Source organism: Postia placenta, assembly GCF_002117355.1.
Source record: "Postia placenta MAD-698-R-SB12 unplaced genomic scaffold POSPLAscaffold_4, whole genome shotgun sequence".
In the NCBI taxonomy this organism is placed as follows: Eukaryota; Fungi; Basidiomycota; class Agaricomycetes; order Polyporales; family Adustoporiaceae; genus Rhodonia; species Rhodonia placenta.
Window position 1 is genome coordinate 2,151,355 of NW_020169835.1, and position 27,995 is coordinate 2,179,349.

The following is a 27,995-nucleotide window of genomic DNA, read 5'->3' on the forward strand; positions in this document are numbered from 1 at the left end:
TCACTGCGCCGTTAACCAAGGGGTCAATCGGATTGTGCTATCCGCCTCGCTCACAATCCATATACCTCGCTGGTGCACTATGGGCAGCTTTTGTTCAACTGAGGTCAACGAGGCGTATTCGCCCTGGGAGTCATCTTCGCCCTGGGAACCATCTTCGTCTTCGGAAATACCTCCGTCCGCATAATCATCTTCGTCTTCGGAGACACCTTCGTCCTCGGAGCCACCTTCAAATTCGATCCTGGGACCTTCGATCAAGAGGTCCTGTACGAGCGGTCCGCAGAACCGTAGTTCGAAGACGCATTCGCCACCAGTGGGCCCCTGCATGCTGGCAGCGTCCAACATGTCGTCAACGAGAGCCCACTCGGTCTCTCCAGGAACCAGTTTCTCGAGCTCGAGCGTGAGGCAGACGTGTCGGGCCTGCACTGAGACCAGCTGACAGAACATTTTGATACTGGCCATAGCCAGCCGGGACCAAATGAGATGCATGTTCAGATCGGGAATGGCACTGTTCTGGATAGGTGCCTCGGCCAAATGCGCCATGGCTTGGTGTAAAACCTCGCCCTCGTCTCTGTGGACCGTCCACTCCCTCATCAACTGATTCACGAAGTCAGAATCTACAGGTTCGTCGTCCTCAAGCCGATCGCCGGCGTTTTTGTCCCCTGTGTCACATACCCTTCGGTTAGACATGGCGATCCATTATCAGAGATTGGAGGCTCACAAGTTTCGGGTTCACGACGAAATATGAACGGAGAACCGCTGAGCATTTGTCCCAATGCTTCAGTCGTGTTGAATTCCCGGTTTAGGGCCTCGCGGACACTGGGCATAAGTTCAGAATCGGCTATTGAAGTCAGTACACAACTAGTGCCACCTAGCCGCGTGTACTCACAATTCGAATGAGTAATGGATTGTATGTATTTCAACCTTTTCAAGGAAGGGGCGATGACCCTGATCAACTCTACAACGTCCATCAGCTCCGTATATTCCCACACGATCCATGCGTATTCAATGACCAGAAGTTCGCGTTGGCCGCAAAGCCATCGCGTAACTGGCGAATACCGGCCGATAGTAGGACCTAAGCGAAGAGTCTTTAACCTGAGCGGCGCTCTCTTGGTGAGCTGGCCCTCAGTCGCGTTTGCGAGTGTCCCCCATTCCGTACGATTGACTTTAAGGCTGCGGAGGGCTGGAAAAGAGTCTAGTATCCGGATGAACTGATTTGCATTCCGGAAATTGACCGAGGAGAGATGCAGTCTTGCAATGGAGGAGAAATGAGAAAGCAGGAACTGCAGGGTGGTTGATGTCATGCATCCGCAGTCGAGGTCGTACAACTTTATAGATGTGATTTTCGGGCCGTAATTCAGCCTCTGTAGAAAGGGGACGAGAGCAGTGATCCACGAGTGATCAGGGAGGCCGTCTTCGCCCATCCCAGATGTGTCCTCTTCCCCCTCTGCGTTATATGTCAGGTGTCCCCTGATGTCCAACTTGCGCACGAAGGGTAGTAGTCTCTCCTCCGTGAAGATCTCGTAGAGCTCCTTGGTGTCCGTCAATGGCGTGAGGGCGAGACGACGGAAGATGATGCCTCGGCAGATAGAAAGCCAACCATAGCCGGCGACCAGGCTACATGTCTTGACACCGTTTAAACCCGTGAGATTGTAGACCTCGTCAATAATCATGTGCGTTATCTGTGACGAGAGGACTCTTTCTTCACTCTCGACGGTGGGATCTGAGGTCGACGCGATAGAATGAATGCTGGGAGCCACGTGCTGCGCGTCAGGGGGGTCAACTTCCATGGCGTATCGCTGGAGGACAGTAGTGTGGCTTTGTGAGATGCAGAGGCGCTGTCCGAAGAGTACTGAGAGGCTTTTATATTTAACTCTTCCTAGGCCAGCGTCAAATCAAAGCGAACGTTAGCGCCATTAGCCGACAACAAAAGAAAACGCTTTGACCCCGATTTGTGCCTGCAGCCATCGGCGGTGGCGTTTCGGCATGCTGTTTCGGAGGCCTCCTCGTGGGTTTCGTCTAGCACGAGTGACAACGGTACCGTCATACTCAGAAAAATCATCAACACAAATGACGGTTCCTAAAAATCAAGGTTACTGGAAAGTCGTGCAACAAGAAGCCCAAACTAGCCTCGAGCTGTCCGTGTCCATCCAGGGGTGGTGCGCTGTGTTAAGAAAGCAAAGCGCCCAAGACGTGGATCTTACAGACCCAACAAGGTCTACGCCCTCAAAATGCTCACCTAGGATGAGTCCATTGCTAGCGTTGGAAATACTATGAACTCCATTCATCATCGATGCTGTGTGTGGTCGCGATACCATGACGACAATGGTTTTAGAAATTGACGATATGTGAACAGTGCCGCCAGTGACCAAAATGTATAGACTTCCATTGCGATTCACTGAGATACCCTACCGCAAGAACCCTTCGCAGAGGTTGAAGGAGCCGTTCTCAAATAAGGATCCATCCCGCGTCCTGACTCCTCGCTAGAGTATCGTGATGATCGAGATCGAATCGCAATTATGATATGTTGTGCAATCAACATCTCAGCCACAATCAGTCTGGGGAGCGCTCAGTACTATGAGTGTACTACGTAAGGAGCCTCCAGCTACTTTCCTGGACACGGCATATGAAACGGCGACCCGTCGTTAATCGTATCATAGCATATGAAAAAGCAACGTCGGGTCGGGTTGAGTATTCCAATGGCGACCTCGCGTACGAGCGCTTCGGAGTCAAGTGATGAGTTCAATAAGAGGCGACTACCGCGAATGGTCTGGTCAATTATTTTTGGCGTAGAACAGGACATATTCTATGCCTGCTGTGTATGAGTCTCAAATATGGAACGAACTGTGCGAAAGAGACCTACAGACCACAGTGTGAATCGCGAGAAAGAAGGGAGCAAAGAGTACCGGTGAGGAACAAAGCAAAGGTTATATATCTGCATGTCTAGAAGCCACCGTCATGCGAGCCACAATGCCGCCCGCCACAAGGCTTTAGCGATCGACTGCCTTGTGGCAGGACCTTGTCTGCGCTGGAAAAGTACACTTGACTTTTTATGGCGCGGCGGATCAACCCAGCCATACGAGCTCTCATGAACGAGGCTCAAATTAGAGCACCTAGGTGGAGGTAAATTGCTCGAACCTACTCCTTTTTCCTCGTATTGGGACGATGGAGTAAGTGAACGTCGTTAACAGGGGTGAGTAAAGTGATGGTACACGCACAAGAGCAGGTATGTCGATAGGAAAGACGTGTTAGGATTTGCTATTCGAGGCCTGACTGTGACTTGTCAGCTGTTGTGCGTTGGCGATGTGTCCGGAAGGCAAACCTTACGGATCTTCTTGTACATGAGCCTTTACGCAACTCCGCAAACGATTCGCTAGTTCGGTCCGGACGAGCGTCCAGGCCCGGGGACTGCTAGGGGCTCAGCATTTTTGAATAGGTCATAATCAAGAGAAGAACCCGGATCGTAAGTAGTAAACAACTACTCAAGTCACAAGCTCGCATTGCTACTGTGATCGCACCACTACACTATTGATGCATGAACTCGTGCACAGAAGTTCCCTGGCCGCGTTCGAAGATTGGAACACGCAGAAACGTTGGACTTCAGCTTTGTTAACAGTCTCAAGTCAATCACCTATCCGTGGTGAAGTCAGATCGCGCAGCTTGGAACAAGTCTGTGGCCGCCGTTGGGATGCGTGCGTTGTCAGCTGGCATCACTACGATTCAACGAGATTGCTACCTTGAATCAAGCACGTACTTGTAACACCTAGCAGTCATTCTTAAATTGCGCGGACTGCGAGCTATGAGCTATCTTTCACTGGCACAAAGACAACATGATTGATTTGAATGACACCGCCATCCTGTGCAGTCATTGACAGTCTTGAGCAGGATCAAAACAACACACCATCGCCCAGGGTACAACTACCCTCGAGTACCATACCGGAACGATCAATTGGATGCACTCCGCTCAATTGTAGTAGCCAAGGCTCGACTACGTGCTGGAAGCAAGTTCGAGTTACTCTAGCGCCCGCCTACACTGCCGTGGCAGCGATCGGGCATACTTAGAGGAAGTAGTGTTGATTATATAAGGAGCCGGCTAGCGAAGTTGGATGCCACAGTGTCGAGAATCAACCATGAGACGAGGTCATGACTAACCAATGAGCCATAAACACCCAGCCGCGACAGTGCGATATTAATATGATATGCATTAGACGTTGTTGGAGACATGGAGCCTAGTCGGAAGCGGAATCATAGGAACTATCAACATATCCGATCTGCCAAATATTCTGCTGCACCAAACGAGGCAGCCTCCTCATGATTGGAGCACCATCGTCAAAGAATAGGGAGTTTGCAAGATCTCCATCGAGCCACAGTTCAAACACGGCGAGCGTCGTTTTGTTGATGGTTAAGGTGTTCAACAATTCGTCGACGGTGTCCCATTCTGTGTCATTGGGACTAGAGTCCAGGATGAGCGTCAAGGAGACGGATGTGGCTTGATGTGAAAGGAGTTGACACAGTAGCTCGATGCCGAATACGGCCAACGGGGACCATTCGATGCACGCATCCAGTTCAGTAAGGACACCTCGATTTACCCGCGTGGTTCTCAGAAGCTCCATAGCCTTTACTGCAGCAACTTTCTCGTTCTCGGGAGCTGTCCACCTTTCGGCCAGCACTGCAGAAAAGCTGGGGTCCATGAGTTCATCGCCATCAAGGCCGCGTAACGTTGGGGTGCATTCAACCAAATCTGAAAGTCAGTGGTGATTGTCAGGAATACAGTTGCCGTGTCATGCGTCAGGGACTCACTTTTGACTTTTTGGCGATATGTCAAGTTTCGCAAGGAGGGTGCGATCTTCTCCATAAGACGAACGAGACACCGAGCATCAGTGTTCTCCCAAACGATATGTGCACTACTGACATTCACGATGGCGCGTTCGCCGTTGCCGAGAAGCCATAGCACGACTGGATCGTACTGCGTATGAGCCTCGTCCAAGATGAGATGTGTCAGATTGAGTTCTTCCGTCCTTGTGGCCTGCTCTTGCGAGAGATTGAGAAATTCCCATTCACAGTTGACGATCTCAAGTTGAGTGAGGCGCGGAAATGACTGCAGAGTCTTCAGAAGCTCGTTGGTGTACCAGAAGTCAACCGTGCAAAGTTTCAAGTGTGTGGCGCTAGAGAAGCGAGAGAGAAGAAATTCTCGCGTGGATTTGGTGACACAGCCCCAGCTGAAGTCGCATAGCGTCACCTTCTCGAAGTGGAAGTCCTGAGCGATCTCGGAGAGTACTGGGACTAGCTCGTCGAGCCACGCATGATTGGGCATGTCATCTTTGTCCAGCCCAGATTTGTCGTGTTCCCCATTCTCGTCGTGAGTTGTGTGAGCGAACAGTCCGATCTCGCGCACAGAGGGTAAGGCAATACGTGTGTGGATCGAAGAGATGTCGTCCGGTCTAGTTGAACGCTTTATAATAATGCAGCCGTCGTGTACGATGGAGGCGCTACGGGCGATGAGATTTTAACATGGAATGACGAAGAACAGTGACCTACGGAGTAGTGATGTCGAGAGTGGACATTGTGGATTAGGATTCGGAAGACGACAGAGTAGATGGAGAGACACAGAGAAAGACTACGGGCGGAGTATATTTATACTGCGGATCCCTTCGGGGTCAATGGTTGTTCAGCCACGCGTTCAAAAGAAGCACCACAAACCGCTAGCTACATTTGGATAGAACAAGCACAGCAACGCCACTGGCAATACGAACCGCTGACAATGCCGGTGACGGCTCTTGGCAACGACACGTCGGGGACCAATGCCGGGCCCGCTGTAAAAAGTCAGTCAGCATGGCATACGCATAACATGAGGCTCACCACAATCCCCAAAGTCGTCACAGACAGCTGATAGTCGTCACATTATATGGCCGAAACAACTGTACCCGTCTAACTACTAGCAAAGCTACTTGAACGTTTCAAACACAAAGCCAGGGACTGAAGTGCTGGCCTGAGCATACATGTGGGAGTGACACGGATGACACAAATCGAGAATTTGCGTCGACCCAAGGCTGAGCACAGAATCTCGCCACATCATGGATTTTTGATGGTGCTTTGGTACCAGACTGATAAACGCCGCACCTGCTACACCACATCCGGCAATGTCGTTGACACCTCTACGAAAGCACCTACTCAGGAATGCTAGCAATGGCTACAATGCGAGTTCTAGCATGCGGTCAAGCTACGCCTGGTCGCGGTGAATTTTTTATCCAAGCGGGTACATTGAGTTAAGGTTGGCACCCGCACTCTTCGAATAATGACTAGGCTCGACGACTCGGGTGAGCACCGAATGGTCAGCACGTGTACCAGTTGAGCATGCGGAATTGTCACTTACACTTCCGCAGGATGTGGCGCTGCTCACCGAAGTGCCGCTGATGACTCCAATCCGACCTGTTTGACTACGTAGAGACTCGTGTTATACAACAGCTAGGCGAACACCTCCAGCCTGTCGTACCAACTATTCGCCACGATGGGGTCATCCTCCTACACAGTACACCCGGGCCACAACACAGTCTTACCAAACCTTACACCCCACACTCTCCGCTCAAACAGCCTTGGTAACTTAGCTGCCATCACCTTCCGCAAATCCTCCCAGCTGATGTTGACTTGCGTATTGCTCTGCAGCGCGAGGACAAACAAAGTGCCGCTCGGCGCGCGGGGGGTCGCATCATCAAGCATTGCATCGATCGTCCCCCAATCCGCCGTGTGCCAGAGATGGGCGGCCGGGAAAAGCAGCGTCAATGAAAATAGCTTTGTACGAGTTGATAACAGCTGGCACACCAATTTGATGCCAAACGGTGCCATGGTGGACCAGACGATACGGGCGAGGATTCTCGCGATCGCACTTCGTTCAATAGGCGCAAGTCTCAGTAACTCCAGCCCCCTTTGGTTCGCCTCGTCTTCGCGAACAAAGTCGGTGTTCTCCTCGTCGTTCTTCTCGATAACTTCTGGATCCTCAGGCTCATCATCATCAAGCTCAAGGGGTGGACTCGAATCTGAGTCGTCGTCATCGTCGTCATCATCATCGAAGCCGAAATCATGATCTTGTACACCAAGATGAACATGGAAGCCGCCAAAGACGTGATCATCGAGAATGTTTGCGGGTGCAACGACGTGCGGGAGCTCGCCTTGACCAATATGGTCATCATGAATCGGAGCTAAAGCAGCCGCCTGACCGCCATTGTGAACTGCAGGCTGTATCGCAGCACCCGGCATTGCAGCTTGGGTATTCATCGTTGCAAAGCGCGCTTGAACAACATCGGCTGTCAGAAAATGGCTCAATATTCAGGATAACGTAAGAAACATTTATCTTACATCCAGGTAGCGTGGCGGACTGTTGGTACACCAGCAATTTCAGCGAAGGCGCAATTGTCCTCATGAGGTCTACAAGACTTCGAATTTCAGTATCCTCCCATGTGATCAGGGCCTCGTCCACAGTCACTGTGTCCCGATTTCCAATCATCCAGCGCACGAAGGGACCATAGCGCGCAAATTCGGTGTGGCCCAGATGAAGGTAACGTAATGTGAGCGGCTCTGGTCTGGTCAGCTGCCGCATGGAGTGATTCGCTTTGTGCCACGATATGGACTCCAAGCTAAGGCCGGCGAGGCGGGGGAATGACTGCAATGTTCGGAAGAGTTGATTCGAGTTCCAAAAATCGATGGCGGATAGGGTGACCCGCGGAGCGCTCGAAAAATGGGTAAGGAGAAAGTGTCGTGTGGATGTTTCAATATCACCCCAGCTGAGGTCATTCAGGACGAGCCATTCGATATTGCTGAATCGCGCGAGAAGGGGAACAATGACGGTTATCCAAGCGTGGTCAGGTTGGCCACCGAGCCCAAGCCCAGAGTCGGCATCCCGTCCATGGTAAATGTGGGGCATCAAGCATCCAGATATTGCCACCTCGCGTACGTAGGGGAGAAGCCGCTCAGGGGTGTAGATTTCGAAAAAGTGTTCGATATTCGTAAGGGGTTTCAGACGGATACGGCGGTAGAGTATGGAGCGGCTACGATGGAGCCAGGCGCGGCAGGTCAGGGCGCATGCCTGAAGATCCGCCCTTGCCGTCGGACCCGAGCTATTGAGCATGTCGATGAAACTGTCGTATATTTCCTGGGACAAGTTCGGAAGACGGCGTAGATTCTGCGAAGGCGGATCGCCGTCAGGCTTGACGCTACGCCTTATGAGAATAGGCCGATATGTATGAGAATTAACTTACTCTTCAATGTGTTCGCCTACTTCCATTTTGAACGCGAAATGTCGATAGCGTAGAAGAGGTGCAATGTGGCGAAGAGGTACGAGGTACAGACAAACCGTTTATATAAGGCAAATTTTGCAAACTGAAAAGAGAAATTTGCTGTGTGGTGGCGTGAAAAACTGAAATTAGGAAGACAAATTGGAGGACTGTGGCCCATGCTTGAATGTGCTCCATGACCCGGCTCAAAGAAAACTTACAAACGGATGCTGTGTTTCCTAAACAGACGAATGGTAATATCCCGTCTTTGACAACGCGAACAAAGCGCTGCGCTCCCCACAAGCTACGCAAGGTATCAAGCCAAGCCCGATACGATAGGGTAACTTCTGGAGAACTTGACGGTATATGAGGGGAGAGGCTAGGCCGCTAGATTAGCCCTGGCCTCTCCTTGAGGCTGTGCTTAGAAGGGCTTTCCAAAGACTGGCTAGGAAGACGAGGGCAAGAGAATCGGGAAGCTCAGCGGACGGTTCGAGAGGAGAGGCGACGAGACACAGCGGACCGAGCGACCTGGCTATTATATACGACGATACGAAAGTGGTCTGGGACCACACTAGATTTGCTTACATAACATAACAATGATTTTGAATGACGTGGTTTACTTTTACTTACCCTGATTTAGGGTCCGCATCATATGATGCCTTATCTGGGGTGCTAAGTACTTACAATAATCCCGCGCCCCAAATCGAAGCCGGCCACTGCTCACGAACTTGACCACCACCCCTTGTTCGCGCCTCACCGGCTTCACTCCCAACCACCATGACGATGAGCGACCAGGACGATACAGCACCAAAGACACCGGAGCGCGACTTCCAACACTCCCGCCCACCATCCCCGGATGATACGGCAGGTGAGCCGCGTCTTGTGGCTGCTCGCGATGAATGTCTCACCATAAGCGACGACACAAGAATCAAAGGCATCGAGAAAACGTGAAAGAGAGGTGTCTCTCGAACCATCAACACCACAGACTCCTGTCATCGTATGTCGTCCATTGTCTTGATTTCTGTGTACCAGGTGCACAGTACGACGCGCCCGGCACTCTTTATTTCCACTCCCACCTCTACATGTGTCTTGTCACTCGCGCTCGTCCACACCGTATCCGAAGCCGTCCGCTAACCCACGTCACTACAGGACATAGACCCCGAACATGCCGGCCACAAGGAGCGGCGGACGCCGGCGAAGAAGAACCGGGTCAGCGCACAGCTTGACCCCACAGAGGAAGAAGACGAAGACTCCGTGCAGAGTTGCTCCCCTCCGCACGATATCAAGATTCGTCAGATAAGCCAGGGTGTTGAGGACATCACCTGGCAAAACATGCACAAGGAGCAGGTTCCCGATGTCCGTAAGGACCACCACATGGACGTCGCCTACGAGCAGGAGGACGAGAAGATCGAGGCCAAGGTGGCCGGAGGTGAGGAGATAGCCGTGCCGCCTGCAATGCTGCAGGGTGAGAACCCTCCCATCATCGCTGAGGAGGAGAGTGAGATGGACCAAGGCGGCGCCGCTGACCCCGCCGAGGTTCCTCCCGACGCGCAGTTATCGGATCCTGAGGACCTCACCAGTGCGGAAATGCACCCTGAGGTCTCCAGTACCTCTACCATCCCTCCTATCTCGGTCTCTCCCTCCCAAACGCCCGACTCCCCTCACATTGCATCCCATCCCATTGCGTCGCCTCCTGCGTCGCCCCGTCAAGCGCCCGCGTCACCCCTTCAGGCACCCTTATCATCTCCGCAGGCTCCTGATCCACTCCCTCAGGCTCCTGCATCACCCCCTCAGGCTCCTGCATCGCCTATTCAGGCTCCTGCATCGCCTATTCAGGCTCCTGCATCGCCTATTCAGGCTCCTGCATCGCCTATTCAGGCTCCTGCATCGCCTATTCAGGCTCCTGCCTCGCCTACTCAGGCTCCTGAATCACCTCTTCAGGTCCCCTTGACTCCTCCTCTGTCTCGCCGCGGGTCTGAGTCTGATCAAGAGAAGGGCGTGAAGCGCAAGCTCGCCGACCGGACTGTGAGCGAGAGGCTTGTGCCGGAAGAGGTCTCGCACAAAGTGAACGGCGTCGTCCCCGCTGCAAGTACTGGCGCTACGAAGCGGCCGCGGGACGACCCAGAGGCCGACGCGAACCCCCGCGTCACGAAACGCCCTACGCCGCCGCCAGATGAGGGAACGACGAGCGAGAAGTCAGAAAAGGCGGAGAAGGCGGTGGAAAAGAATGCGGGAGAGAGTACGGCCGAGAAGAAGACACCGCCATCCTCGACCACGGTCACGCCAAAACTGGTATGTGTGTTATTTTGGTATCGGAACTCCACTCATGCTCTCTGTTAGGGCGGGTTCATGGCTTACGCGTCGACCAACTCTCCTTTTGCGTCGGTGTCTGGCGCAAGCATATTTGGGTCGAAGAACGCGTCTCCTTCGTCCTCTGCGTGGGCAAGCACGAGCACGAGCCCACATCCCAGTCCAAACCTGACTGTCTCCCCGTTCTCCAGCATCGGCAGCCCGTCATCGCCTTTCAAGCCGTCTGAGAAGTCGGTGACTTCCCAGCTGGCGCACAAACGCACTGGCTTCGAAGCCTTTGCGTCGTCCACATCTCCCTTCGCGTCTGTGGCCAAGCGGCCAAAGTCTCCGCCGCCTCTTTTCGGCAGGCTCGCGCGGAGCCGGTCGCCCACTCGGCCCGCGAGTACGCGCGCGACAAACGCGTTCTCGGCCTACGCGGCCGGTGGGGCACAGAGCTTCTCGGCACACTCAACGCCGAGGCGGGGAAGCCCCGTGCTGGCAGAGGCGGTAGAGGGGCAGGGGAAGCCTGCGATTGGCCTCGGCATTCTGGACGGCAACGGCGCGCCTGCGGACGAGGATGGTGCGTGCACCTTTGGAGAGCGATTGCGCGCGCAGAAGGATGGCGAGGAGCAGAGCGAGGAAGGGCAAGCGCTGGATCTGCATGAGCAAGCGAGTGCGTGTCATGCTTGTCGTGTACTCGCTGTGTGCTGACATACCTCGTGCAGTCCCAACAGGCGAGGAAGATGAAAAGACAGTCTGCCAGGTGCGAGGAAAGCTCTTCACTCTTGACAATGGCGCCTGGAAGGAGCGAGGCATGGGTATAATGCGGCTGAATGTACGGCGAGACAACGGGACTGGGGCGCGGCTCAGTGAGTGCCTTCAGTCCTGCTCCTCTTATACAGACTGACTTTGCTGCACAGTCATGAGAAAGGATGCGGTGTACACTGTCATCCTCAACGCGCCGTTGTTCAAGGGGATGCAGTGTCAGCTTCAGACAGATCATCGGTACTTCCGATTTAGCATGTTCGAAGGCACCACTACGACACACTTCAACTTGCGGGTGCGTGGCTCTCTGTCAATGCAGCCATTGTGTGCTGATATTTTCTTTGCATGTGTGGCTACGTGTTGTGCAGTTGCAGAGTGCGAAGAACGGGAAAGACCTCGCGGACGCGATCAATAAACATATCCCCACCGATTAGAGGCGTGATGATGCTGAACAGTGTATTTTATCTGTGCTGTGCTGTCTTGTGCTGGTACTCTACGATTATCGTATATTGACTGCATTGCTGTGCAAATATCGCCCAGTGTGGAGTCCATCTGTCGATGATGAACTTTCGCAACAGATGCGATTTGCAGAATGAATCTATTTGAAGCGACGCGTGGGACCTGGAACGGAGGACTGGAACAGCTAGACGCGGGGCGGAGGAATAAGCGCCAGATCTCAGATAGGCGGAATGATCGAATGTCGCGTGGGATCGAATATAGCAACAGGCTCTCTCGGTCCTGTTCCGGATCCTCGAGGGGGTTGCGTGCCCCGACGACGCTCCGAGGCGAGCAAGAGACGGTGCACATGTCCCTGTTTGAGGGATCTGCGAGTGCAAACGGCAGCAGAAAGGGCGGGGAGACGCGAGACAATGCTGTTTATGTCATAACGCTAGAATGGTCGAATTGAGATAACGATCTCGATTGCCCCTGTGATCAGCGACGCGTTTTCTTGACGCTTCAACACTTTCTCAGCCGCTTCCCGCTTCCCTCCTTCCCTCACCCTCCACCCATGAACGTCGCCGCCCTCCTCCAGGACTCGCCCTCCGACGACCACGAGCGTCGTCGACAGCACCACCAGCGTGAGCGTGACCGCGAGCAACAGCAGCAGCAGCAGCAGCAGCAACAGCAACAGCAGTCGCAGCAGCCACCACAGCCCCCAGCACATCACTCTCCGCCCCAGGAGCGCATCGTCGACCGCGACCGGCCACAGCACACGTATATCTCGCCCCCGCAGCAGCACTCGCAGCCCACCCCGCAGCCCTCTCCTCGCTCGCACAGGCTCTCGTCGCCGCCCCCGCCACCTCACCGCTATCCGCTCACGGAGTACGGCCGTGGCCAACTGCCACCGTCGCATCCTTTCTTGCCACCACCATACGAACTCAAGCATGCACGGTCAAATCCGGAGGCGCAGCGTCCGCACGAGCTGCCTGGGCCGATCCCAGGGTCGGCAGGAAATGCAGGTACGTCATTCGTCATACTTCTGGTTGCCGAAGTGGGCGGGTGCTGTCTGCAGAAATGGAGATAAGGTCGTGGCAGTACCGTCCATGATATTGCAGTTGTCACTCAGCTCGTTCATTGAGCCACACGCTCAGCTCTGTTGGTCGTTCCTTTGCGGCTAGATTGACCATGCCCGAGGCGATCGCAGAGACTACTCTCGCCCCTTAGTGCCCGTTTACTTGCCTCGCCTGGCCGTTCATGAATCCGAAAACAAAATCTGCCTCGCGATGTTGCCCACTGAGTATTCTTGCTATCCGTCATTCTGCTTTATCTGTGGTACACTGGCTCTCTCGGAGCATCCGTGCCTAGTGCCACCGTGGTCGGCGCTCGGAAGGCTGTACGGACCACCTGCAGGCATGCTTCGCGACTTCCTAACTTGGCGTACTAATGCCGCATCGCGCTTACTCTTCTTTACAGGCCCTCCTCCGTACCATGACCACCGCACCTTGCCTCCCCCCTCACGTACACAGCCAGGACCGCACCTCCATCATGCCCATACGCATCCAAGTACACCATCACCGATGTACATGCAGGGAAGGCAGCCGATGCCTGGCCCTCCTGTTGGCCCGCCGTCCAAAATTGGCCCCGGCGTAGCCCCCAACATGCTCCCACCAGGATATCCCATGTCCGTGATGCCTCCGCCGGGCTCCGCGCCTACGTCCGGTCCTGGCATGCCGCCTGCCCATCCCGTGCACTCTCCGCGTTTCATGGAACCATCGCCAATGTACAGTGGCCACCCCCCACCGCCACCGAGTCATCAGCATCAGACCGGCGGCACGCACTCGCGTCCCGGTGCCTTTGACCTTGGGCGGGTATCTCCGGTGATGGGCAGCCTGCAGCGTCCTCCGTATGAAGACCGAGAGCGCCTGCGTGACCGTGACGACCCGCGCGACCGCGAGCGTGACCGAGGCGAGCGTGATCGTGACCACATGGGACCCCGCGCCCATCCTTCCCAAATGAGTTTGCACTCGGGGTCCGCGCATCTATTGGCAGGTGCAGCGGGCGTTGCTGTTGGACCTGGCATGAATGCGCGCCCACCACCCCCGCCGTCGCAGGCGCAGATGCTCTCGGGACCGGGCACTGGACCGATGGGAATACCACCAAGCTACGGCATGAAGGAGCGCGAACGGGATCGCGAACGGGAGAGGGCGCAGGAGCGGGCTGCTGCTATCGGTGAGTCGTCCGGGGCCCGTCGCGAGCGGGAGCGGCACAACTTCAACGAGAAGGAGCGCGCGAGGGAGCGCGAGTGGATTCGGGAGCGTGAGATGGATGGTTTGCGGCTTGATGGCCCGGGCATGGCTGATATCGAATCCGAGCGCGAGCGCGAGCGGTATCATCAGCAGGCGAGGGCGCAACATGCCCAGCACTCGATGCACGAGCAGCCGCCTCCAGACCAATGGTCCCGCTTCACGCCTTCGCGCTCGTCGGGCAGCGTCCCGGGTGTGATCATGGGCCCGGACGCGCAAGAGCGGGAGCGCAGGCTGATGGAGATGGAGCGGATGGAGCGCGAGCGCGAGCGCGGTGAACGTGAGCGGCGGGATAGGGAGATGTGGGAGGCGGAGCAGCGCGCGCTGAGCAAGGAGAAGGCGCTGCGGGACAAGGAGCGCGAGCGCGACGAGCGGAGGATGATGAAAGCGGCCATGACGCGGGAAGAGCAGATGGACGAACGGGAGCGAGAGAGGGTGATGCGCGAGAGGGAGGCTATGTGGTTGAAGGAGCAGGAGCGCGAGCGGCACGAGCGTGCGCAGCGGGAACGTATGGACATCGACGCGGCGCGCGGGCATCCGGCGGCGCAGCCTCATGAGCACCACCATCATCACCTCGTGCACCGACATCATCAGTCTCCTTCGGCCTCCTCGCAGGGCCATGCGCATCCGTCTTCCAAGGCCGGCAAGCAACCCGCGAACACGTCGCACGGGCAGCCGGGTATGGGTCCTGGGATGCCGCAAGGAGATGTGCACCCCGCGTTCGAGCTTATGCATGAGCGGCAGCAACAGGCGGGCTATCCACGCCTCAATGGCGGCCAAGGCCCGCCTATGGCCCACGTCGTCGTGCCTCCTCCCCGGCAGCAGCAGGGCCATCTGCAACACTCGCTCCCGAGCGGTCACCTTCATCAGCACACGCACCCACATGCACATACTCCCGGCAGCGCGCCTCCGCCAGGATATGCGCATAATCGGCAGGCCGAGCCACTCTTCCCCCCTAACATGCGTCCGTCCACCTCTGTCTCCGTGCCGCAACGGTCGCCGACGCCGTTCTATACGTACTCCCAGCCACCCGTGCATCTGGGCACGTTCATCTGGCCCCACTCTCCGTTCCCGTATCTCGATTTCCCCGGTGCGACGCCAGAGGCGAGCCCTTCTGAGCTCACAAGGGAGATCCACGCGACGATCCTCATCCCGTCCGGGTTCCTCCTCGCCCGGCGCCCCGCGCGCCCTCGCATCTGGGGTGGCGCCGCCATACCGGCTCTACCGCCAGTCCCCCCCGCGCATCCCCATCCTTACGGCCAACAGACGCGCCCGCATCGGATGGAGATCCGTGGTGTCCGCAGAGTCTACACGGACGACTCCGATCTATTCCTCTGTGCCGTGCACGCGGGGCTGATCACCTGGAGCGAAGCTCGCCGGGCGAAGAGCGACGGGCGGGATTTGCGCCTTGAGGTGCGCATTACGAAAGAGGTGCGATTTATTGGTGGGCTTGGGTCGCACTCTTTGAAGCTGCCAAGCCACTCCGGCCCTGGTGGGGCTATGATGGTGGACGGGGACCCGGAGGATGACGGCCGCACTCTGCTCAGCGCCGGCTGGGGCAATAGCCATGACGGTGCTGGCGTCGAGATCCTGGCGGCCGAGCTCGTCAAGGTGAGTATTCAATGATTGTATGTCAATGATGTGATTTCTGATTGTACATCGACAGCAGGGTACCGCACACTCCTCGGGCCTGCGCAACCGCTCTCAGCGGCTGAAGGAGTACGCCCAGCGGCGCACTGCTCTATGCGAATGCTCGTACCCCCCAAGAAAGAAGCGGCGACTGGTTTCACCTGCATCCGACAAGACAGATAGCTCGCAGTCTCTGCAGTTCGAGATCACAGACGGTCACCTGTGCACAACGAAGACGATCGCGTCCGGTGATGGCTCATCATGGATCTCCTTCAGGTGAGTATTCTTGGTGAAATACTGCTAGAGCTGACTCATTGATTATGTCGTGGAGTAGGTTCAAGTACCAGCCTGCGAAGCCCGAGAAAGTGCCCAAAGTCTCCGCGAGCGTAGATGTCGATAGCCCAGATGTCGATCGAGCGCCCGACAGGTCCCGCAAACGGCCACGATCGCCGTCTCCAACCGCGAAGTCAGATAAGGACCCAGATTGCGTTGTTCACACAGACTCTCCGCCTCTAGAGCCACCGCAGCTGCTCACCGACGCACCGGAACCTGCTGCAACGCCTGAAAAACGGAATCCTCCTGTTCCGACGGAACCCAGCCAACCGGAGACTGTGTCTCAACTCAGCGAGCCTTTGGACAACCATCTTCCCATTGTTAATGTAACAACAGCTGTTAGTGTAGAATCGAATAGTTGAGTCTTGGAATGTATTGGTAACTGCCTGTGTGTAATGACACTGTTTGGTGTTTGGGTGTCCGATTGATTGCAGCGGGCGAACATGGACTAGCGATGCGACAAGTAGCGTATATTTGATATACCCTGCTCCTTACTTTGGACCTGCCGGCGAGTGCACACGAAAACTCAATAGCATTGAAGATAGAATACAGTTATGAGGTGCAAAGTAAGAGCGGACCCAGGATATCAATAGAACTGAGGGTACACGTCATGGCGAAGCCGTCATGAACGAAGCGAAATACTCGTCGATGTCCTCGACGTGCTCAAACGGGGCAACCATGCCGACGTAGCCGTCAGGACGCACCACGACCACCGCGCCGCTGGACGGGTCAATACCATACGCAGCGTACCCGCCCCCGCCGCTCCTCTGGAACATGTCCGTGTCGTCGACAAGAACCCTGTGTGCCGTTCGTTGGTCTGCCCCACTTAGCACTCGAGAGCAGCGTGCACACTCACTTTGACCAGTGCGGCCGGAACAGCTCCGGCAGATCGGTGTAAACCACCTCGTCCTTCGGCGCCGAGCTGATAGTGAGCACGTCGAACACGGCGTCCGCCCTGCCGCCTGCATGCCGGCGGAGGAACGCCTGCGGCAGGCCCATCGCCTCCGCGAGGGCGAGCACCCGCGCGCGCTGCGGCGCGTCGCGAGTGTCCCCGGCGAACACGAGCACCTTGTAGCGCGTGTCCGCGGGCAGTAGGTCCTGGATCTCGAACGGCCGCGCGTCGGCCACGCGCACGAAGACGTGCGGGAGCATGCGCTCGCCGACGACGAGGCTGCGCGCGCAGGCCTGGTGCCGCGCGTCGACGATGCGGGACGGGCGGTAGTGCACGCCGATGCCGCTCGTGAACATGCCGTGCGTCTTGAAGGCGCTGCAGATGCAAATGCACAAAGAAACAGAAAAAGAAAAGGCAGCGTGAGCGGGACGCAGGCGGGCGGGGGGCGGGGAGCTACGCACGCGACGAATTCCTCGTGGGACACGCCGGCCTCGTTGTCCATCGTGCGCGGCTTGCCGGAGAAGAGGGCGGAGAACTTCTTGTCAAAGTCGATCAGATCCTGGGCGTATTTGCGGCGCTCGTACTCGTACTGCATGATCATTAAATATTGATGAGCCGGGTGAGCGTGAGCGAGCGACGGGTGCCCCCACCGCGCGAAGAACAGAGAAATGGTGCTCACCGTCTTGAGCAGAGACAGGTCCGCCCATCCGCGCAAGACGTGCGTCAGCTTCCACGCTATGCGCATCCGTCGGAATCAGACTGTATTTCCAGCAGAGACGATGCTAACAGACGACGCACCGAGGTTGTGCGTATCGTTCATGCTCGCGTTCATGCCCTGACCTGAGCAATGCCCGTCAGTCACCCGGCCCACTGTTCGACCAAATTGGGAAAGCGCTTACCCGCTTTGGGCGAATGCGTGTGGCACGCGTCGCCTGCGATGAACACGCGCTCATGGACAGCGTACTGCGCCGCGACGCGCTGTCCGACTGGCCACCGCGTCAGAGTCAGAGTCAGCCTCGAGCTACGGTACGGTCCGCGCGCAAACGCAGACGTCGAAAAAAGAATACGCACTGATGTACAGCGTCCACCACTCAATCTCCTGCGGCGTCGCCATCGTGTACGGGTGGAACGACTTGCGCGCAACCTCGAGGAGCTTCGCGGGGCCCATCTTGCTCTTGTCGACGCGCCCCGACCGCGCGTCGACCGCGTCCGCGTCCGTGAGCTGGATGTACAGCCGCACCGTGTCGCCCTCGCGCGGGATGATCATGCACGAGCCGTTCGTCGAGTGGATCGCGCAGCGGTTGCGGATGTCCGGGAAGTCCGTCTCGGGTACCATGTCCACGACGCCCCAGATGTAGTCTGTGCAGTGCAGGCGTGAGCGTGAGCGTGCGCTAGGCTTGGTGCTTGGCGATGCGGGCTGGGCTTACCTGTCTGCTCGCCTTCCATTGCGATGCCGAGCGACTTGCGTACCCATGAATGTGCGCCTAGGAAACAAGATCGTTGAGTGAGGTCCCGCGCGCGCATAGACGGCGCATCATGCATATTACTATTACCATCTGCGCCGACGACAAACTTGGCGTGGACGACCTCAGTGTCGTTCTTGCCATCCTGGGCATCAAGATGCTTCAGCACCACCTGTGTAAAAACAAAGCAGTACACAGATCAGGCTACATGTGCCTCGAGAAATATAAACGTAGCGCGCGCGCTCTAACCTTCACCGGATGTGCATTTGGGTCTTTGAGCTCCGCCTCGTCTGCGGACAGCTCGATGGACGACGGCACAATGGGGCGGTCCACGGTGACGCCCAGGGACCGCATGGAGTCCAGGAAGATCGCCTCGATGGCGCCTTGGTGCAGCGTAATCTGTCGAATGCCTGGTGAGTACGGATCCGCGCCGCACAAGGGCCCGGGAATACCTCGAAGGGATAACGGGCACTCGGCGCGTTGACGTCCGCAGCACGCCCGCCCCGCTGTAACATCGTTTGCCAATTCAGCGGGGCAGTCAAATACGATGACATGCTCGATCTTACCTCGATTCCGCCCTCGGCGCTGGGGTTGTAGAACGCCTGCCGTGATCGAGATCTGTGAGCGAGATGTAGATGCGCGGGCGCGGGTGGACGCTCACCGCCATGTGCATCTGGTTGCCCTCGCGGATGAGCCTGTCGGCAAGGCCGTAGCTCTGACAGAAACATTCATATTCAGGGGCCGATTTCCAATTTCCCAAGGCATGCGGCCTGATTTTACCTGGAACACCTCGATGGTGCGCGGCTGGATGCCGTCGGCCTGTCCTGCGGCGACCTTGCTCGGGCTGGAGGAGAAGCGGGCCCCGCGTCAGAGTAGGCGTGGACCGGGCGCAACTGGCTGCGTACCGCTGATCGATGATGCGGACGTTCACACCCGCGTTCGCGAGGGCGTTTGCGCACATGAGCCCCGCGGGGCCGGCGCCGATGACGAGGACGTCGACGTCGCTCTCCTTGATGAGTGAGACAGGCATGGCAGGTGAAGCAGACGCAGCGGAGTACTGCAGAGGAATGATGCTGGATGCCGGACAGACCAAGGCTTCTTATAGTCGTGCGCCGGCGCACGCGATGTTGCCGGACCTTGGATTGCGGGTACGGTGTCATCTGTTTTGCTCTATATAGAAGGCATAACCAATCCACGACGAATGGTCGATGTTTGCCGACATCCCAAGGGTCGTCTCGACTTGCAACTCGAGTAGAGAGTTGCCGTTGTCCGACCTTGACTTCTCAGGCGGGAGCTTCGTCATCGCCTCGACCGCTGTGACAGCCGCCTCGATGGATGCTCAGGGGGCGAGCACCGGCGAAAGCGGATAGAGGGCTACCACGAGTGTCAGGGCGCTGGGAGCGGATAGGGTATAGCATTCGATCCCGCGAGGTCATGTGTGGGAGCGGGACGCCCCTTCCTAGAGCGGCATCACAACTGACTTGCCTGTATAGGAAACACCCCCAACAGCGTCGCAGCGCTCTGATCACCCTCGGGTGCAGCAGGCAAACATGTGTCCTTGTTATCAGCACGGTGTCTGCAGCGGGCCTCGGCCACCGTTAGTCATTGCTGCACACATCCACGATCATCAAATTCACGAGAGGGTGGATGACAGGGTGATTGGATGGCCTGCCATGTTATGTACCAACGCAGGTCTCTATACACCGGTCTCGGTGCTGCACTCAGGGTGACATGCTGACCTTGTCGTGCACGTTGCATTGTCTACCCGCAGACCTTATAATAACAGGGTGCTCAATTCTTGTCGCTCGCTCGTTCATTCGCAGAGTGCCCACCTTTTATGGTCGGTATTTCCAACCCCGACTGATCCCTCAGCCACCCGCGATCGACGCGACCCAGCCAATCTAATGCCACAATGTTGAGCTTGTATTATATTGGGCCAGAGGTTTTGAGCCAGTACTGGTATGAGAGGCACCTCAGGCGCAGTGGTACAAGAGCTGGGGAGAGAAGCGGGGAGCGGGGGAGCGAGATATAAGTACGTAGAGTAGGTATCACGTGGAAGTAGACAGAGAATGAGCTACGGTATCGGATTGACGTAGGGAACACGGATCGCGACCGCGGACGTCAAGAATCCGACACAGATGTATTCTAGAGAAAAAAATCTTCAACCATCAAGAACATACTACAATCAGCTCATATGTTGCAATTGCAGGCAGTCACCATTGTCTATATCATTCCGTGGGTACCTTAGAGTCTTGTACAAAGCCGCACCATTGGCTGTATCAAGTAGTATTTGCATGACTCAAGCATGAGACTTGCAATTGGAGCTCGCCGTGTCGCTGTCGATCGCGGGTGGCTGAGGAATCAGTCGGGGTTGAAGATACTTGCCAAAAAAGGTGGGTGCCCCACGAATATACGAGCGAGCGACAAGAATTGAGTACCCCTACATTCACCGGGCAGCGTCGGCACACGAGGGATTCCCCTGATCGATCATCGCAGCCCTACGCGTGTCAAGAAACCCACTTCAAATTCGCAAAACGGGACGTCGCCACTCCAGCCAGGTAGTGTTGCGCCATTTGGCGCAGCGATAGCGGATGGCGATTACTGGCGCAACTCGGATGGGGCAGGCCTGGTCCAGACTCTGAGCGAAATACTTGAGGTAAAAAATCTCAACCTATTGCTGTTAACAGTCAACCTGTCCGGTCGGCCAAATACACATGAATTTCGCGCCACGTCACATCGGGGCACCTCGAACTGAGAACCCAAATATCTCGTCAACCGCTTACCGTATCGTCTCGCGACCTGCATTTTCGGAATCTACGCGTCAAGACGCAGCTTGTGGTATGTACAAATTGCGCTGTACATCAAAAGTCAAAATTGTCGTCTCGAGACGTCGAACAGCTGTAGCACACTGCGTAATGCTCATTGCGCCGCCGGGATGGGGTTTATGGACTTGGGAGAGGCCGACACGTTATCAGAGCCCCCGTTGAAGCTCGTTCCTGGCGTTCTTGTATTGCGTGCCGCTTCCCGCCCTATCTTACGGACGTTGTGTTCACCGGAGAAGAGACCGGTACTCATAGGTACCGTGGGTAGCAGTGGATCGTCCTACATAGTACGCGAATGTGTTATAGATGGGTACACTTTCGCAGACAACACGGAATACCTTTGATAGGGTCGTGCTTGGAGAAGAGCGAAATATTGTTTACACGCTGCGCCGAGTCTGATTGAGGCGGTCCGGATATTCGGAATGGGATCACCGAGGTGAAAGGGCGCGTAGCCGTCTGAGCAAGCACAGGAACTGGACCATCACTGAGGGCAGCGGCGTCGCAATAGGCCGGTGGTATATCCATAGAGACATACACATCCTATCAGACTCTCAGTACGAAAACTACGATCTCAAGCATAGACAACAGACCTCGTCGAACGCAGAGATAGATCCTCGATCTCTCTTTTCCACTATACCGAAATTGCTGTCGTAATGTTCGATGATCAGACTGATAATGGTAGGTGGAAATGCAGGTCGGCTCGGACGCTTTCGACAGGACACGAGAAAGCTCGAGATATTTCAAAGTACACCCAACACATATCCTCACTGTTATATACCAGCCCCGAGGTGGCAATGATACGCAGCATGAGGCTGAACTGGTCGCGCTATCCGGTGTGAGACCGGCGTGCACTGCAAATCATCAGCGGCACACCCTTAGTTGCGGGCGACTGCGCTTACATTGATGATAGGACTGATTATCATCAACCGCCACTCAATCTCGCAACCTGTAAACGGTGACACATACTAGTATTGGGCTCCCAGCCGAGTTAAACCACATCGTGAGAGCCTACAGCGAGATCACATAACGGCGGACTAGCCACTATCCGGAATATACCACGGAGCTACGCAGACATGAAATCTGAGCGATGTGGATCGTAATCCCACTCGTCATGGGTGAGACTAAAGTCCCAGCCAGTCCCTTCGGTGGCGACCCGGGACAGCTTCTCAAAGACGGCGGGGTACATACGCAATCGGAGTGCGCATCTGTTGCCGGCGATGAGTCGTGTAGCCAGTGCATGAAGCATCTCGCCGACGAGGCCCCATTCCGCGTCATCGGGCGTCGAATGCGAGAAATCGAGCAGTAGAGAGACGCATTCGGCCTGAGAGGACAGCTGACAGAGGAGCTTGATCGCAATAGGAGCCAGTCGGGACCAGGTGATCCGCACATGCAGGTGAGCGGTGGCACAGGCTTGAATAGGGTGGCTGTCCAAGAAATTATTTGCCTCCGCTGCGGCCTCGCATTCGCGTGTGCGACGTTTCAACTCTTGGGCCGCGGCTACATCGACCTTTGTGGGTCCGTTGCCGTCGTCGAGAAGGTTCATCTGTAGCGTACATCCACAGCCGCATGGCACACCGCTCAGCCGCGCCATCGCACCGGCATCGCATTCATTCACTCAGCCAGAGTAGCAGGAAGGAAAATGTCCGCCTCCATCCGCACAACCTGCGAGCCTCAGCCGACGAGCCCAACACGCCACTGCTATTTCCTAGCTCCCATGTCTTCCCGCCAAGCCCGCTGCACCCGGTCAGCGAACTTCGCATCGTCCAGCACGCGGAACCCTGCCATAGCAAGGCCCTTCATAACCACGAGAGCCGCCGCGTGTGCCTCTGGCGTTGCCGCCGCCACTGTGAACGCCGCCGTGTGGTTCTGCCCGTTGGGCTCCGTGGGGATCGAGAACACGGGGTGGAGAGACGGAAGCTCTGTAAGGCGGCGCAAGCACGTCAGCAAACGCAGAACCGCGAGGCAGAGACAAAGCGGGACGAACGGTATGTCACGTTGCCCTGCAAGGCGAAAGTCAGCGACGCTTTATCAGGATCAGGACAGCGTGCACGCGTACAAAGTCGGTCGAGGCGGACATGCCCTCGTCGTATTCCGCCGCGACCCCATACTCCGCGACGGCCTCGCTGAACTCGTCGCCTGATGGGGTGCGGAACCGATCCCTGTCAGCATCAGCATTCGTCGAGGGGTGTCCTGGGTGGCCGCGCGCACGCACCGAGCACTCTGTTCTGTACGAGATCATAGCATGTGATCCCGCCCGTGATGACGACCTCGCAAGCAGTCGCCTGTGCGGCCGCCCTGACATCGAGAAAACGCGTCTCTCAACGCGCTGTTCAGCGGACCTCAGAAAGTGCGCACGCACTCAAAGCACGCCTTGACGCGCCCGCTCAGTACCGCCACCTCGTCCCGCGTCGGGGCGCGCACGATCCATCTCAGCGTCGCATTGTCCGGGATCACTGTGCAACAGTCGCTGTCAGCGCCCACGCCGCGCCAGCCAGCCACCAACCCTCACTCGCCGTTCGGCGCCCAGTCCTTCCCGGTGACGATCCCGTGCATGCGGTGCGTCGGCCTGATCTGCTGGCGCAGCACGGCGATGCTCGAGTACGCCAAAAACGCCGCATCGAGCGCGTTCCGCCCCTCCCACGGATGAGCCGCCGCATGCGCGCTATATGGTGGCGTTGTGTGAGCATGCAAAGCGGCGCGCGAGAAGCTGGCGGGGCTGACCCGTGGCCTTTGAACTCGATGTCCATGGTCCGTATGGCAAGGGAGGGCCCGAGCGACGCGTGCCGCAGGGGGCCGCCCGACGGATGGCACCTGCGCGGAGCGTCAATGACGGCACGTTCGTGCCCGGCGCACAGGGGCGTACATTAAACAAGCATCCATCTCGTCGTACGCACCACGAGACGAGAGCACGATCTTCCCGCCTCCGCCCTCCTCGGCTGCATCCACGATGCGGTGAGACAACGCGCCGCAGGACAGGGATAGGCACAGACACTCACCAGGCGTCCCGAGCAGGACGATCCTCCCGGATACGTCGTGCGTCTCCAGCGCGGCCTTGAGCGCGAGCGCGACCCCGACGCCCGCCACCGCGATCAGGTTGTGCCCGCACGCGTGCCCGATGCCGGGGAGCGCGTCCATCTCCGCGTTGACGCCGATGACGCGCGGGCGCGAGGACCAGGGGGAGCGCGAGGACGAGACGTGCGCGTACTCGGCGCGCCAGGCGGTGCGGAGCCCGAGGTAGTGCGGCGTCACGGCGAAGCCGCGTGCAGACATGAAGGACGTGAGCGCGTCGTGTGCGTGCCTGCGGGTCAGCGTCAGCGTGCGGGCATGCAGGACGGGCCATGCGCGTCGGTAACGTACGCCTCCTCCCACATGAGCTCCGGATGGCGCCATATGTCCAAGCTCAGCTCGCGCAGCTGGGGATCCAGCAGGGCCAGGGCTCCGTCGATCGTCTTGAGAACTTCGGGGCGGTACGTGCGTGCGTGTGTGTCGGTGAGCGCGTAGGCTGGGGTGCTGTCGCCTTCGACCGCAGATGTGCGCTCTTCAGTTACCTGGAGGCCTTGGCTGCTAGCGAGGTGCGCGCGAGGCAGCTGTGAGGACATTGTCAATGCGTCGGATCTGGCACGATCTGCGGCCTGTTGCGTCGGGGCGCGTTCGTGCTTCCGAAAGGGGAACACAGTCGACAGCGAGCCCATCCTGTTCTGCTGTGCAGGCATCACAAGTAGAGACCACGTTCAAGTCAAGTGTGAGGGAAAGCAGGAAAGCCGTGGAAGCGAACCTCCGAGGCATCGGAATGTTCGATGCGGCATGTGACGGCTCCAGTATAAGCAACGGGTTCACAGATCTTGTTTGCGTTCAGAATGAGAGATACTTGGAGGCGGGGTCTACCACGGTAAGCGCATACATGGACAAGTAGTCCAGGGGAGTGTTGTGCGAGAGTGTAAGCAAGTAAGTAAGTAAGTAAGTAAGTAAGTAAGTAAGTAAGTAAGTAAGTAAGTAAGTACTGCCATTAATGGCAGTCCATTTGGTTTCCGTGCCTCGGCGCTTAGAATTATGGGCGCTCGAGATCGTCGATCGCTGAGAGGCGTGGGAAGCGTCGGGCCCGATCAATGAGGAGTCGGTGTGCAGCCCCGACTCTTCGGCCTAGCAGCACTCGTCTTCGGAGGGAAAAAAACTGTGCACTGCGTATACTTATATCCCATTTTACTTTGCTGCATATTCCACAAGCGTCAGTAAGGACCCAAGACCCAGGTCGTTATTTTTAGCACTCTAGACGGATCGAACTGTCTCTCTGTATTTGTATTTGAGTACTCGCAGCGAAAGTGCGTTGGTACTGCACGCGCAGGCCAGTACACGAGTACCAGACGGAGATGTGGGCTCGGATTGGGTACCAAATAGAAGGTAACGAACGGTAAATGAACGGCTGGCGCCAACTGCACCCACTCAAGGGCCCAGCCCCCTCCGAGTCCCTGTCGAACGCCGGTCGTTCTTCCCTCGGCACAACCATGTCCCCAGAAACCGAGTCGCGCCTTATGTGCATGGCCTACTTCTTACGCAGCAGAGAAATAGGACACAGTAAACCATTAAATCATACCTAAATCACAGCGAAGTTAATAACGATACACCTCCGCGAAAGTCACAGATAGACGGCATAGGGCACAGCACCACTAATTCTGCGCCCCAATCACTAAGCCAGCAGTACTCAATAAGACCTTTGATCAAAGCCCGACTCTGTCTACGATGTTGACACCCAACTACTGACTGTTTATTTAGGTTACAACATTACTATCAATAATCCACCCACACAAAGTGAACTTTGGGGCAGAAACCTGCGGCAGGAGGCGGCCGATCAGAGATAGGCTACCGAATGAGGATCACGGGGTAGACTTCGATGAACAGACAAATATTGATATCTCGGCGAAGATCACTGTCGCCAACGAACTCTGAGGGGTGAGGGTTCTTCGCCCCGAGATGATCAACATTCCATGCTGTTACGGTGTTTGCAGCATACTTGTGTAATAGCATAACCAGCGACCTTGCCTCGGTGAAGACTGATGCTGTCCACGATTGTGCCCCTTGCCGATATGCCGCGAAATTTGGCTTCCGGAAGGGAATGGTGCTGAGGTGCACTGGACCAGCAAGTGCGAGCACCCTGCAGTCACCATGGTCGTGCAATGACGCAGGTATACGATGGCGCAAACATTCATGCGCAGGCTCGACGGTCGTACAGTCCCCAGTCTGACCGACAATAGGGTACGGTGAAATAGGTACGGTGACCTGCTTAACTGGCTAATTAGCCTAGGCCTGTGTGAGGGGTCAAATTAACCTATGTAATTTACGGCTAATTAGCCGGTATAGAACATGGCCTAATGAGTACTTCTAGCCACTAAAGTAGCTTTATATAACATAAGTCGCCCAGCGACCGAATACCTAGACAGCACGCAGCTGCTACTATTCGTCCCGTCCGTCACTGGCCTTCAGATTTCAAATTCAATACATGCTCTAGTCCCAACGCAGTACTTCGGGACGCTCGTTAGCAAGAAGGTCCTTCAGAAATGGCGCGTTAAGGTCGATGAGGTCAGAAACTACGATTACTGATCTTCCTGGATAACAACCGCAAGGCTGAACTCCTACTGCGTCCGGAACATGTCCAAAATCAGCGGAGGTCACTTAACCCTATTTAACCCTATTTAACCTTTGTTTTTCGGGCCTTGTGAAATCTACGGCTAATTAGCAAGGGTTAATTAACCGAGGCTAATCAGCCCGGCCTATTTCACCGTACCCTAACCGACAAGTTGATCCTGAAGTGTGTGCAGTCGCCAACATCGGCCGGCGGGCCTGGGCCGGACGCCGATACATGTTGAGTTGACGTCATGAACATGTCAAGATCGCCGGCGGTTAGATAAGGGTTATTTGAGATATGTGATTAATTCCCGTGCGGGAGTATCCATATGCAGGCATAGCACCGGGCCATGGACTGGGCCGGTTCGGCTTTGGAGAGTGGGGAAAATAATGATGGCTGGGCGGGATGGGGACAGACGCCGGTCAAACGGTGCCTGTCATGCAAATTCCACCAGGAATTGGTCCTCATCCTGTTAAACATCTTTCTCACCGTCGCGCGCGGCGACAGCCCTCATGCCTCTGCTCTCCCGCACCTCGCTCATCACCGCCAACGGCAGCACAGATGCCCTCGACGTCGAGCTCCCCATGGCCGCCCTCCCGGCCAAGAATGCGGACAAGCACCCGCACACCACTGTGACCGCCCCCGTGAGCTCGACGACGCTCCACGCCACCCTGAGCCTGCCGCCCCCGGTCGTCCAGGGCTCTGTGTCCTCAGGCCGACGGGGCAAGAAAAAGTCAGCCCGGGTCAACGGCGGGCTGCGGGTGCACTGGGCACAGTTCAAACGCCGGATAGGGACCGGCACGGCGCCCTCGACGTCCTCTGCGCTCGAGCCCGACGACAGCGGGGACAGCTCCAGCAATGCGCAGATGCGCCAGGACGCACAGCACGAGGTCGAGGACGACGGCGTCGACGAGGTCGTCGTCGACCGCGAATGGTCCGACGAGATCAAGAGCTCCTCGATCACCCACTCTGAGCATGGGGGGACTCCTGAGAAGTCATGCAACCAGCTCGGGACGAGCACCGACAGGGAGAGCCTCGCGTTCCATGTGGACGGTATGTGGGCGTCGTGCGGCCTGCTCATATTCCTGCGCTGGCGGGTATGGCCGACCGTCCACCAGTTCTTCGCACACCATTTCGTAGACGAGAAATCGGAGATGCACTACAGGAAGGAGAA

At 56.6% G+C, this 27,995-nt stretch overlaps 8 protein-coding genes across 8 annotated transcripts in view; 3 read left to right on the forward strand and 5 right to left on the reverse strand.

Annotated features, from left to right (window-relative positions):
- POSPLADRAFT_1055092 (hypothetical protein) lies at positions 1–1,787 on the reverse strand (the record flags this gene model as incomplete). The annotated part of the gene is made up of 3 exons (XM_024480602.1): positions 1–659; positions 719–838; positions 887–1,787. The coding sequence occupies 3 exons, from the start codon at positions 1,785–1,787 to the stop codon at positions 1–3; spliced, it is 1,680 nt and encodes a 559-aa protein (XP_024341270.1).
- A 2,439-nt stretch (positions 1,788–4,226) lies between these two features.
- On the reverse strand, positions 4,227–5,561 carry POSPLADRAFT_1138640 (hypothetical protein; the record flags this gene model as incomplete). The annotated part of the gene is made up of 3 exons (XM_024484932.1): positions 4,227–4,738; positions 4,798–5,486; positions 5,536–5,561. 3 exons carry the CDS (start codon positions 5,559–5,561, stop codon positions 4,227–4,229), a joined length of 1,227 nt encoding a protein of 408 aa, XP_024341271.1.
- An 868-nt stretch (positions 5,562–6,429) lies between these two features.
- On the reverse strand, positions 6,430–8,770 carry POSPLADRAFT_1180109 (hypothetical protein). Its single transcript, XM_024488727.1, has 4 exons — positions 8,486–8,770; positions 8,250–8,434; positions 7,351–8,204; positions 6,430–7,283 (listed from the first exon to the last, which is right to left on the reverse strand). Exons 2-4 carry the CDS (start codon positions 8,273–8,275, stop codon positions 6,520–6,522), a joined length of 1,644 nt encoding a protein of 547 aa, XP_024341272.1. The 5' UTR covers positions 8,276–8,434; positions 8,486–8,770; the 3' UTR covers positions 6,430–6,519.
- A 271-nt stretch (positions 8,771–9,041) lies between these two features.
- POSPLADRAFT_1032815 (hypothetical protein) lies at positions 9,042–11,752 on the forward strand (the record flags this gene model as incomplete). Its single annotated transcript, XM_024476888.1, has 7 exons — positions 9,042–9,132; positions 9,179–9,261; positions 9,414–10,556; positions 10,605–11,226; positions 11,279–11,422; positions 11,474–11,613; positions 11,687–11,752. 7 exons carry the CDS (start codon positions 9,042–9,044, stop codon positions 11,750–11,752), a joined length of 2,289 nt encoding a protein of 762 aa, XP_024341273.1.
- A 2,820-nt stretch (positions 11,753–14,572) lies between these two features.
- POSPLADRAFT_1138395 (hypothetical protein) lies at positions 14,573–16,386 on the forward strand (the record flags this gene model as incomplete). Its single annotated transcript, XM_024484903.1, has 3 exons — positions 14,573–15,673; positions 15,729–15,967; positions 16,023–16,386. 3 exons carry the CDS (start codon positions 14,573–14,575, stop codon positions 16,384–16,386), a joined length of 1,704 nt encoding a protein of 567 aa, XP_024341274.1.
- Positions 16,387–16,538: 152 nt separating this feature from the next.
- Positions 16,539–19,431, reverse strand: POSPLADRAFT_1180114 (hypothetical protein). Its single transcript, XM_024488728.1, has 15 exons — positions 19,285–19,431; positions 19,160–19,223; positions 19,041–19,094; positions 18,946–18,981; positions 18,832–18,885; positions 18,629–18,778; positions 18,470–18,551; positions 18,344–18,400; positions 17,988–18,275; positions 17,816–17,902; positions 17,715–17,756; positions 17,596–17,651; positions 17,378–17,505; positions 16,881–17,291; positions 16,539–16,822 (listed from the first exon to the last, which is right to left on the reverse strand). The coding sequence occupies exons 1-15, from the start codon at positions 19,407–19,409 to the stop codon at positions 16,633–16,635; spliced, it is 1,824 nt and encodes a 607-aa protein (XP_024341275.1). The 5' UTR covers positions 19,410–19,431; the 3' UTR covers positions 16,539–16,632.
- Positions 19,432–21,298: 1,867 nt separating this feature from the next.
- On the reverse strand, positions 21,299–24,914 carry POSPLADRAFT_1136917 (hypothetical protein; the record flags this gene model as incomplete). The annotated part of the gene is made up of 6 exons (XM_024484743.1): positions 21,299–21,481; positions 21,792–21,846; positions 23,923–24,012; positions 24,065–24,137; positions 24,198–24,499; positions 24,559–24,914. 6 exons carry the CDS (start codon positions 24,912–24,914, stop codon positions 21,299–21,301), a joined length of 1,059 nt encoding a protein of 352 aa, XP_024341276.1.
- Positions 24,915–27,296: 2,382 nt separating this feature from the next.
- Positions 27,297–27,995, forward strand: part of POSPLADRAFT_1180116 (hypothetical protein) — a gene marked incomplete at its 3' end in the record, with an annotated part of 3,494 nt that continues 2,795 nt past the window's right edge. Inside the window, exon 1 of the mRNA XM_024488729.1 lies at positions 27,297–27,848. Within this exon, the coding sequence (XP_024341277.1) occupies positions 27,334–27,848 (515 nt within the window). The 5' untranslated portion in view covers positions 27,297–27,333. The remainder of the gene's footprint in view (positions 27,849–27,995) is intronic.

Bases quoted from the DNA above. Each gene is read 5' to 3' on its own strand.
- POSPLADRAFT_1180109 (XM_024488727.1), bottom strand. From the start codon at position 8,275: ATGGAAGTAGGCGAACACATTGAAGA. The intron at 8,205-8,249 runs GTAAGTTAATTC...CATAAGGCGTAG, and splicing joins GTAGGCGAACACATTGAAGA to CGTCAAGCCTGACGGCGATC. The intron at 7,284-7,350 runs GTAAGATAAATG...ATGTTGTTCAAG, and splicing joins GTCCGCCACGCTACCTGGAT to CGCGCTTTGCAACGATGAAT.
- POSPLADRAFT_1180114 (XM_024488728.1), bottom strand. From the start codon at position 19,409: ATGCCTGTCTCACTCATCAAGGAGAGCGACGTCGACGTCCTCGTCATC. The intron at 18,886-18,945 runs GTAAGATCGAGC...ACGATGTTACAG, and splicing joins GCGCCGAGGGCGGAATCGAG to CGGGGCGGGCGTGCTGCGGA. The intron at 16,823-16,880 runs GTGAGTGTGCAC...AACGGCACACAG, and splicing joins TTCCGGCCGCACTGGTCAAA to GGTTCTTGTCGACGACACGG.